This window comes from Prionailurus bengalensis, chromosome B4, assembly GCF_016509475.1.
Source record: "Prionailurus bengalensis isolate Pbe53 chromosome B4, Fcat_Pben_1.1_paternal_pri, whole genome shotgun sequence".
Lineage (NCBI taxonomy): Eukaryota > Metazoa > Chordata > Mammalia > Carnivora > Felidae > Prionailurus > Prionailurus bengalensis.
Window position 1 is genome coordinate 103,762,941 of NC_057358.1, and position 12,269 is coordinate 103,775,209.

The window sequence follows — 12,269 nt, forward strand, 5'->3', positions numbered from 1 at the left end:
GAAGAAGGACATTATATAATAATTATAGGGTCTATCCATCAGGAAGAGCTAACAATTGTATAAGTCTAGGCACCGAATACAGGAGCCCCAAATATATTAAACAATCACAAACATAGGCAACCTTATTGATAAGAATTTGGAAATAGCAGGGGACTTTAATACTCCACTTACAACACTGGATAGATCATCTAGACACAGAATCAATAAAGAAACAAGGGCCCTGAATGATACATTGGATCAGATGGACTTGACAGACATATTTAGAACTCTGCATCCCAGAGCAACAGAATATACTTTTTTCTCGAGTGCACATGTAAAATTGTCCAAGATAGATCACATACTGGGTCACAAAAGAGCCCTTAATAAGTATAAAATAATTGAGATCATACCATGCACACTTTCAAACCACAATGCTATGAAACTTGAAATCAACTACAGGAAAAAGTCTAGAAAACCTCCAAAAGCATGGAGGTTAGAGCACACCCTACTAAAGAATGAATAGGTCAACCAGGCAATTAGAGAAGAAATTTAAAAATATATGGAAACAAATGAAAATGAAAATACAACAATCCAAACACTTTGGGATGCAGCAAAGGCAGTCCTGAGAGGAAAATACATTGCAATTCAGGCCTATCTCAAGAAACAAGAAAAATCCCAAATACAAAATCTAACAGCACACCTAAAGGAACTAGAAGCAGAACAGCAAAGACACCCCAACCCAGCAGAAGAAGAGAAATAATAAAGGTCAGAGCAGAAATAAACAATAAAGAATTTAAAAAAAACAGCAGAGCAGATCAATGAAACCAAGAGTTTGTTTTTTTAAAAAATAAACAAAATTGATAAACCTCTAGCCAGCCTTCTCAAAAAGAAAAGGGAGAGGGCCCAAATAGATAAAATCATTAATTAAAATGGAATTATTACAACCAATCCCTCATAAATACAAGCAATTATCAGGGAATACTATGAAAAATTATATGCCAGCAACCTGGACAACCTGGAAGAATGGACAAATTCCTAAACACCCACAAACTTCCAAAATTCAAACAGGAAGAAATAGAAAATTTGAACAGACCCATAACCAGAGAAGAAATTGAATCAGTTATCAAAAATCTCCCAACAAATAAGAGTCCAGGACCAGATGGCTTCCCTGGGGAATTCTACCAGACATTTAAAGAAGAGATAATACCTATCCTTCTCAAGCTGTTCCAAAACATACAAAGGGAAGGAAAACTTCCAGACTCATTCTATGAAGCCAACATTACTTTGATTCCCAAATCGGACAGAGACCCAGCAAAAAAAAAAAAAAAAAAAAAGAACTATAGGCTAATATCCCTGATGAATATGGATGCAAAAATTCTCAACAAGATACTAGCAAACTGAATTCAACAGCATGTAAAAAGAATTATTCACCGTGATCAATGGGATTCATTCCTGAGCTGCAAGGGCTAGTTTCAGTATTCACAAATCAATCAACGTGATACATCACATTAATAAAAGAAAAGATAAGAACCACATGATTCTGTGAATTGATGGAGAAAAAGCATTTGACAAAATTCAGCATCCTTTCTTAAGAAAAACCCTCAAGACAGTTGGGATAGAAGGAACATACTTAAACATCATAAAAGCCATTTATGAAAAGCCCACAGCTAATCTCATCCTCAATGGGGAAAAATTGAGAGCTCTCCCCCTGAGATCAGGAACACAACAGGGATGTCCACTCTCACCGCTGTTGTTTAACATAGTGTTGGAAGTGCTAGCATCAGCAATCAGACAACAAAAGGAAATCAAATGCATCAAAATTCACAAAGATGAAGTCAAGCTTTCACTTCTTACAGATTACATGGTACTATACATGGAAAACCCGTTAGACTCACCAAAAGTCTGCTAAAACTGATACATGAATTCAGCAAAGTCACATGATACAAAATTAATGTACAGAAATCAGTTGCATTCTTATACACTGATAATGAAGTGACAGAAAGACAAAAAACGAAACTGATCCCATTCACAATTGCACCAAGAAGCATAAGATACCTATAAATAAACCTAACCAAAGATGTAAAAATCTGTATGCTGAAAAGTATAGAAAGCTTATGAAGGAAATTGAAGAGGATAACAAAGAAATGGAAAAACATTCCGTGCTCATGGGTTGGAAGAATAAATATTGTTAAAATGTCAATACTACCCAAAGCTATCTATACATTCAATGCAATCCTAATCAAATGCACCAGCATTCTTCTCAAAGCTAGAACAAGCAATCCTAAAATTTGTATGGAACCACAAAAGGCCCCGAAGAGTCAAAGTAATATTGAAGAAGAAAACCAAAGCAGGAGGCATCACAATCCCAGACTTTAGCCTCTACTACAAAGCTGTAATCATCAAGACAGCATGGTATTGGCACAAAAACAGACACATAGACCAATGGAATAGAATAGAGACTCCAGAATTGGACCCACAAAAGTATGGCCAACTAATCTTTGACAAAGCAAGAAAGCATATCCAATGGAAAAAAGTCTCTTTAACAAATGGTTCTGGGAGAGCTGGACAGCAACATGCAGAAGAATGACACTAGACTACTTTCTTACACTATTCATAAAAATAAACTCAAAATGGATAAAGGATCTGAATGTGAGACAGGAAACCATCAAAACCCTAGCGGAGAAAGCAGGAGAAAACCTCTCTGACCTCAGCTGCAGCAATTTCTTGACACATCTCCAAAGGCAAGGGAATTAAAAGCAAAAATGAACTATTGGGACCTCATCAAGATAAAAAGCTTCTGCACAGCAAAGGAAACACTCAACAAAACTAAAAGGCAACCAGCGGAATGGGAAAAGATATTCGCAAATGACATATCGGACAAAGGGCTAGTATCCAAAATCTATAAAGAGCTCACCAAACTCCACACCCAAAAAACAAATAATCCAGTGAAGAAATGGGCAGAAGACATGAATAGACACTTCTCTAAAGAAGACATCCAGATGGCCAACAGGCCCATGAAAACATGCTCAACATCACTCCTCATCAGGGAAATACAAATCAAAACCACACTGAGATATCACCTCATGACAGTCAGAGTGGCTAAAATGAACAAATCAGACTATAGATGCTGGCGAGGATGTGGAGAAACAAGAACCCTCTTGCACTCTTGGTGGGAATGCAAACTGGTGCAGCCTCTCTGGAAAACAGTGTGGAGTTTCCTCAAAAAATTTAAAATCGATCTACCTTATGATCCAGCAATAGCACTGCTAGGAATTTACCCAAGGGATACAGGAGTGCTGATGCATAGTGGCACTTGTACCCCAATGTTTATAGCAGCACTTTCAACAATAGCCAAATTATGGAAAGAGCTTAAATGTCCATCAATTGATGAATGGATACAGAAGTTGTGGTTTATATATACAATGGAATACTACTTGGCAATGAGAAAGAATGAAATCTGGCCCTTTGTAGCAACATGGATGGAACTGGAGAGTGTTATGCTAGGTGAAATAAGTCATACAGAGAAAGACAGATACCGTATGTTTTCACTCTTATGTGGATCCTGAGAAACTTAACAGAAGACCATGGGGAAGGGGAAGGGGGAAAAAAAAAGTTAGAAAGGGAGGGAGGCAAACCATAAGAGACTCTTAAAAACTGAGAATAAACTGAGGGTTGATGGGGGATGGGAGGGAGGGAAAGTGAGTGATGGGCATTGAGGAGGGCACCTGTTGGGCTGAGCACTGGCTGTTGTATGGAAACCAATTTGACAATAAATTTCACATTTAAAAAAAACTCAAACATTTGATGAGAGTGCTAATGATAATCATCTTGGTCTATCTAGTCTTGGTAACAATACAAATCCAAACACACTCCAAAGAAAATTTACCTCCAAATAAGAAAAAGAACTGTTTAGGATTTATTATTATCATAATTCATTTTCTTCTTTACTATCAACATGAACAATCTTTTGCTGAACAATATTCACTCTTCCTGCAGTGCTGGAGTTGGAAGAACTGGAGTTTTTATTGCTCTGGACCACTTAACACAACACATAAATGATCATGATTTTGTGGATATATATGGATTAGTAGCTGAACTGAGAAGTGAAAGAATGTGCATGGTGCAGAACCTGGTAAGATGTCTAAAACCGTGTGCAGTGTCAGCTCTACAATTTCTACAGGGAGGATATTAGTGGCAGCAGTCTGGTTGGGCATGGACTTGAAACTTTATTTGCATAGCAGCCGCTCTGCTCTCTTTTGCTATATTATAAACCTCCTGGTGGGGGGGGGATTGGGGAAGGGCAGCTCATGCAGCATAGTCACCCCTGTGCACTGTTACTCACTGGTCATCCTACTTTATTTATACTGATAAGTATATAGAAAATAATTCATAAAATTGATCTGTCTTTAGCATTTGGCAAATTTGAGAAGCTTAGGAAATGAATCAAATCAATTTCTTTTGTAAACATGCTAAAAATTATATTTGGGAAAAGTTTAAAATACTGTTATGGGGTTTTAAGTATTTCATTTGTCCATATTTACCCCTATTGTATAGTAGTACTAATGATCATCATAGCATACTATCAACTAACTATCTTGGAGTATTTTGTTCTATTGTTTTGGTTTGTAGGCAAAAATGTTTATAAAAAATATTTTTTTTCTTCATTAAAAAAGTCACACAGTGTAATACTAAATCCTTAACGTGTATTATCTCATTTAATCCTTTATTTGTAAAGAAGTGCCAATAAAACTAATCAACAGACTAGCAGTTATTGGCTTTGCTTTATAAGTAGGGAAGTAGATGTTCCCTTTGAAGAATTTAAATGATATAATAAGGTTATACTATTAATTAGTTTCAGAACCACAATTCAAGCCCAAGTCTGTCTAACAGTAACATGTAAGATGTTTCTGTCTGTATATATGGATTGGTATTTTTATGTTCTTCAACTAGAAATTTTTTCACAGTAAATATACAGACCTGCCTTAACCATATTTTCCACAATACCTACTAGAAAACACAAATAGCATCCTAGTTGTTAAAGGTGTGAGAAAACAGGTTCTTGGCTTTAATAAGTTTGAAAAGAAGTTAAACTGATCTTAAAATTTCTTAAAGGCTCTATGCTACTTTGCATTACAATTACAAATGTAGAGCCCCTGTGGGCATCTTTTACCAAACTTACATGATTATGAAATCCTTGAACCTTTTTTGACCCCAGAACTTACAATGCCATGTAGGGGAACATTAGTGTTCTTAGGAAGATGCTGGCTGGACCAGAGACATCTAAACTTTGTGGACTGCACGTCCCTTTCAGGAAAAATATTTGCACATTCAACTCCAATAATTCTATATTTATTTTTTAAATGTAGATTGAACAATTATATAAATTATAAAGCATACAAAATGAGAAATAAAAAACATGTAATAAAGATCAAATAAGCAATATTTTGAAATCTTGCTAATTATGATGCTCTCATATTATCATTATTTTCAAAAGATAAAATATACACTTAGCACAAGGTAATTCTATTTCAATCGTGATTTTTTTTTTAATTTTTTTTCAACGTTTATTTATTTTTTGGGGGACAGAGAGAGACAGAGCATGAACGGGGGAGGGGCAGAGAGAGAGGGAGACACAGAATCGGAAACAGGCTCCAGGCTCTGAGCCATCAGCCCAGAGCCTGACGCGGGGCTCGAACTCACGGACCGCGAGATCGTGACCTGGCTGAAGTCGGACGCTTAACTGACTGCGCCATCCAGGCGCCCCTCAATCGTGATTTTAAATACATGTTCTAAATTATTTATAATTTTTGAACAAGTGATCTAGCTTTTTATCAGATTTCATTATACTGTTGTTTTTACCGATTAGAATGACCATAAGATTATTCTAGAGGTACAAAGAATTTCAGCCTTACTGTTTCCTTGTCATTCATTTGGGCTTATATGATAAATACTGCCTTCAATCCACAGTCTCTTTGTAGGAATCTTTCTAAGCCACTTCAGTTTTGTGATGGTTAGGTAAAATTAGGTAATGTAATCCATGTACATTCTCTTCTATGCTGAAAGGGAACAAATGAGTGAAGTATCACTCTTCCTTTAGGATACTTCAGAAACGGAATATAACTTGTGACCAGGGTTGACTTCCTGGGTGTGACAGGCACAATCTCACAGGGCCCATGCTCAAAAGGGCACTTGATGCAGTGTTTACTGTCACTGTCTTGAAAATCATTGATATTTTTTGAGGGAGGAAACTCACATTTTCATTTTGCAGTGAGCCCACAAATTAGGTGTCCTCAATTATAAGGGATCCAATATAAATCCAACTATTAACCATTATTTAAACCCCAATTCTTTCTTATTTTTGTTAACAATAAGAATAAATAGAAAGCTAACATTTTCCTCCCATGTTCCTGGATGTACACATGTGCACAAGCACTCAGTGTTCTTGACAATGATCAAGATTGGTTGACTCTTTTGGATATTATAGAGGGTGGGGCTGATAGGGATATTGTTTCCTTTTAGAATCTAGAGTCAATCCTCAGATAATAAAAATTGGAAACATTTTGACTTGCTCTAAGTTTTGTGGCACCAGACTTTGTAAAGTGTATGTTCAAGAATGCCGGTTAATAATTTCACACAATTTAGTGCTCAGTATATGCTATAAGCTTCATATGTTATGCTTGTTTAACCAGCCCGAGTACTATGTTGCAGGGTAGGCAAGGGAATAGAAAGAGCATGAGTTTTGAGGTCAGAAAATTGAGTTAAGATTCTAGCTCAGCTAATTAATTGCTGGTCTGTGACTTTGTTTAATTAAACTCTTTTAGTTATTTCTCTTTTGTAAAATAGTCATGTTTTACTTTTCACAAATTTATTGTCAGTATCAAATAAGAGAAAGTATCTAAAGCACCAACATGCGGCATGCGGTAAATATCTGACAGAATTCTTCTGGATTCCCTACTTGCTGAAAAGCTGGTTCTCAAAAGCTCTCTTTCACCTCACTTCATTCCCAAAGTTATGCTCTTTCCTGTCTTTTTTCTGTGGTGAACTTTTTTCAGTTCTTGACTCCAGTCCTTACAAACCACTATTGCCTTGCCCAAGAGTGGTTTCTTATTTTCTTCTGTTGCACTGGGGAGTAGTTCCAATTTCTATAAAGAATGCTATCTTGGCACATGCTACAGTAGCCATGGGCAGGGGTGAGGAAGTGGGAACCTCAGCAATATTTTGCCACTAAAAGGCCCCAGAGGGGCATGGCCCAGACCCAGGAGAGAGCTATGAGTTCTTTCATTGTCTACCAAAAAATAGTTCATAGCAGCCCCAAGAACTTTCTGAGAGAATAGTATGCAATAAGATAACATGCTGATATGCTTTCGGTACTTCCAATAAGGGTTAATCTGGATGAGGCCCTTCCCTGCTGTGGTTTTCCTGGAAGTTAACAGATGTGAAGCCTTAGGGTAAAAGAAAAAAAACTCATATATTTGTCGTATGTAGTTTTTTGCCAGGCACTTTATATATATTAAATCCTTTAAATATCACAACATAGGTGTTATGATCTTCCACATGAGGAAGTCAAACATCAGAAAAGTTTAATTCTTAAGATACCATGATTATCTAAGGTAGAAGCTGGAATTGAACTCACTGCCTCTTTGGCAATAACACACCATGACAGAGGGATCTTGGAAAATATAGTACTGGCCGTGGAGCTCAGCCTGCCCTGCTGGCAGAATTTACACACATCATTCTTTCCAGTGGAGAAAATGAGACCGGGACAGTCAGAAGCTTCACATATCAAATGTGACTTCAAATTCAAATGCGATTTTATAAAAAATACCAAAACTCATAAATTCCAAGATTGTCATTTTTGGAGAAGCTGTATTGTGTCCGTATATTTCTGCCAATAATGTTATTCATCGTGGGACGTATATTTGAAAACACTTTTTTAGAATTACCTTGAGAAATAATTTACTAGTAATTTCAACAGAATTTTTATTACTTTCTAACAACACTTTATTTCTTACCAAAACTGAATTATGCAACTTGATCGTGCACTCACTTATAAAACCTAATCCCTTTTGACTTCTGAACGTTGTCCTCATGAAATTGTTCCTTGAATGATAAAGGTTGGCTAGGAATGAGAATTAAATGGTACTAAGTCAACAAACATTTGTTACGTAACTGCTACATGCCAGGCACTATTACAGGCAATGGGAATATAGCAATGAGTGTGACAGAGTCCTGCCCTCACAGAACTGACATTCTGATGAGATGAGATGAGATGAGATGAGATGAGATGTTTGGAAACATTTTGTAATTCATGAAGAAATAGATATTCATAATAATGACCAACAGTTTCTGAAGACAGTTTCAGTGGAGAAATTCCAAAAAGATTTTGATATACAGTAGCAATAGATATGAATATAACCTCTGAAGATAGGTAGATAGAGGACATTCTATTAAATTAGTTATGTGTGTGTGTGTGTGTGTGTGTGTGTGTGTGTGTCTGTCTGTGTGTGTATATATATGTATATATATTTGGTTATATTCCTTTAACATCAGTTGTCTCCTATGTAAAAGTGAGGATGATTTTCTATGACTTGACCTTAAGTATCTTTGTGAAAGTCAAAACTCAGAAATGCTAACAGGTTACTGAATTATATTGAAAAAAACTTCAAGAAGCTAGATAGTACTGAATTTAGCCTAAACATTCAGAGGAAATGTTAGGAGTCCTTGTCCAGAGTGTGGGTGTTAGGACATTTCAGTGATCAACTACCTTATAGTTACAAATAAAGACCAGAAACTTGACATTAAGTAGGCCAAGTGTCAGGTGATTTAACAGAATTGTTAAATGTATTTTAAATGTGCTGATGGTGTATAGATACGCTCACTCACAGATAGTGAAAGCAAATTTAGCATCTGCATGCCAACAACCATGCTAATCATTCTAAAAAGAAAACTATTTATAGGAAAAAATTACTAATTTAGACCTAAGAGGAAAAAGGAAATTCATAAATAGATTTAGATAATCTAATTTGCTACTTTTTAAAATAATCACAGCAAGCAGAAACATATTAGCATGGGTTTTAATAAGTATTAAAAAAAAAGAAACAAGAAGCCACAGGAACTTAGAAAGCCTTATGTTTGAAATGATAGAAAATCATTTATATACATGGTAAGTTCTGTGCTTCTTCTAGCTGTTTACCATTTATTAAATTCAGCATTACTTTTCACTGTAATGGTATAGTTCCCCTTCTAAGAAAAATCTCCTCCCTATCCATGTATTTAACCACTCTTTCTTTGGTGTCTAGGCACAGTATATCTTTTTATACCAGTGCATTCTGGATCTCTTATCAAGTAAAGGAAGTAACCAGCCCATCTGTTTTGTTAACTATTCAGCACTTCAGAAGATGGACTCTTTGGATGCCATGGAAGGTAACCAGGCAAATTGTACAATTTACTAGTTTACCAGGAGATTAATTATAAAATAAACACATGTTGAAAATGTTTTAATAGCTTGGCTAATGCACATAACAATTTTTTTTTATTTATCTCTAATCCAAGTTAAGATAATAGCCTCTCTTCATATTTTTGCCATGAAGCACTTAAATATTTTTAACTGGTAGCTTCAGTTAAAATATCTCTTGTGACATGTTACTTTATGTTATAGGTGATGTTGAGCTTGAATGGGAAGAAACCACCATGTAAATATCCAGACCAAACATTAAAACTGAAGATATTTTCAAATCCCAGGGGCCAAAATTTCCCCCTCGCTCTTCTGAATTGAAATGTACAACCTTAAAGAAATCTCAATGTTTCTGTTACTGTGCCTTACTAAATGGATTGACATTTTATGAATAGTTGTAGGAAATAGCTAATTGAGGATAATTATTTGTTTTGTACAGAATAAATATGCATGTAAAATGTTTAAGAAAAAATATCCCAGAGATTTTTGAAGTCTTCCACATTTTTGGAATAAGCCAAATGGAAAATTATCATTATGATCTTTCTATGTAAAATTTCCCTGCATATTGGATCGAATTTGAACAAAAGTTGTAAATGTTGATTCAGTAGTGTTATTTTGGCCTCCAGGGTGTTGACGTTTCTTGTGGATAACTTCCAGGACTGTCATAATGATCTGTACTTCCATGTACACCCCTGTGTTTTGAATCTCTGTTTTATGAGTGCTGAGATATCATCTCATGATCTCGAACAGCTGAACGGTAACCCTCTGACACTGCAGGGATTACTTAGCCTTTATGCAACACACAGTAGCTCTTCGGGGACACTGAGGGCTATTTAAGTTGCATTGTGATCTTTAGTTTGAAAAAAACAAAAAGAAAAATTAAACAGTGCTATTGCTCATGTCAGGTTGTAGAGTACATTTGTACTGTCTACGTTCGTACATTTTTCAGGACAAGCTGTACCACTATGTTGTATAGTTAAATACATAGTTAAAGATATCAGAATATTTGTCCATTAGATATCTATTCAACCTAATATTAACAGTTTGAAAGGTTTCTTCAGCAGAAATGTATGAGGTATATATGGCAAACTTGTAACCTAACGACGTGCTGCTGTGGTGCCAACAGAAACTTCTGAATAGATTATATAAAATGGCCTTTATTTCATTTTCCAAAGTAAATTATTGAGGAGTGTATTTAGTGGAACTGAAACAAAGAAATTAACCAGGTTGTAGCAAATGAGAGATTTTTAAAAACATATTACAGCCTCTCTTCTGTTAGTGACAATATGCTAAGAAAGTTTTGAACTATAATGAAATAATTTTGTCATAGATTTCAATTAAGGATCATAAAACAAAATAGTATCAATTATTCTATTTCTTCTGTGATAAGAATTATACCTTATTTCTGCCAGCATATACATATAGGAAATTATGCTTATTTCTGCTGGCATGTGCATATAGGAAATATGATAGCCAATAAAATTGAATTTTAAAGAATTGAGTTACTTTGCAACATGATTTCAGAGGTCCTTATATGTAAAAATTTTATTTTTATTACATATTAAGATGTAATTGATAATTACCTTAAATAATATAATGAATTATATTATATATAACTACAATATAGTGATATAGTATATTTAATTAATGTATAATCACTTCCCACAGTATCTATAGATAGCAAGAAATTTTAAAATCAAATTCATTACCCAAGAAATTAAATTCTTTAATCTTACAAGCAGTCCTGTTTCTTGTTTTTTTCATGGCAAAGAAGTGTAAATAGTAAACAATTCACTACTGTTCCAACCAAGTTTATCCTACAGAAAGTTACAAAAAACAGTAAGAAATGATGAGAATTCTAAAAGATTTAAGTTGAAGTACAAGTTCTTCTGTTTCCTTCATGTGTCAGTCATTGAAAATATGTGGTGAGGGGGAACCTAGGTGGTTCAGTTGGTTAAGCATGGGACTCTTGAGTTTGGCCCAGGTCATGAGCTCATGGTTCATGTAGGGCTCTGCACTCACAGTGCCATAGAGCCTGCTTGGGATTCTCTCTCTCCCTCTCTCTCTCTGCCCTTCCCCCGCTTGTGTGTGTTCCCTCCCTCTCTCTCTCCTTCTCTCAAAATAAATTAATGTAAAAAAAAAAAAAGGAAAATGTGTGGTGAGCCAGTACTTATGATATGGGTTTTTGTATACATGGAAGACAGCCTGTGGAAAGTACTGGTGAGATTATTTTTTAATGTATTGAATGATAAGAAAATAAACAAGTTTCATCTACAGGCCAGCCCACTTTTTACAATATCTGTATACAACAGATGTGTACAGTGAAGAGTTTCAGGTTTGACCCGTGGGTCTATGTATATGTGTGTGTACAAAACATATGTGTATGTGTGTACATAAATACACACTATGTATATGTGTGTGTGTTATAACAGAGTTATAACATAAGGTCTCTTCTAAAACAGTGCTTATGAAACTCTAATGTATATATAAATCACCTGGGGATTGTGTTAAAATGCAGATTCTATTTCAGTAGTTCTGGGGTAGGACCTGAGATTCTTCACTTCTAGTAACTATTCAAGTTATAATATTGCTGCCTGATCTCAGACCATAAACTGAACAGCAGATTTCTTTTTTTAATGTTTTTTTAAACTTATTTTTGAGAGAGACAGAGCATGAATGGGAGAGGGACAGAGAGAGAGGGAGACACAGAATGCAAAACAGGTTCCAGGCTCTGAGCTATCAGCACAGAGCCGGATGCTGGTCTTGAACCCACAAACTGTGAGATCATGACCTGAGCTGAAGTCAGATGCTTAACTGACTGAGCCACCCAAGCGCC

At 35.5% G+C, this 12,269-nt stretch overlaps 1 protein-coding gene across 1 annotated transcript in view; it reads left to right on the forward strand.

Annotated features, from left to right (window-relative positions):
* The window catches only part of PTPRQ (protein tyrosine phosphatase receptor type Q), a 238,357-nt gene extending 227,423 nt beyond the window's left edge, over window positions 1-10,934 (forward strand). Inside the window, 3 exon segments of the mRNA XM_043564288.1 lie at window positions 3,976-4,111; window positions 9,279-9,402; window positions 9,638-10,934. Coding sequence (XP_043420223.1) covers window positions 3,976-4,111; window positions 9,279-9,402; window positions 9,638-9,675 — 298 coding nt within the window. The 3' untranslated portion in view covers window positions 9,676-10,934.
* The last annotated feature ends 1,335 nt before the right edge of the window (window positions 10,935-12,269 follow it).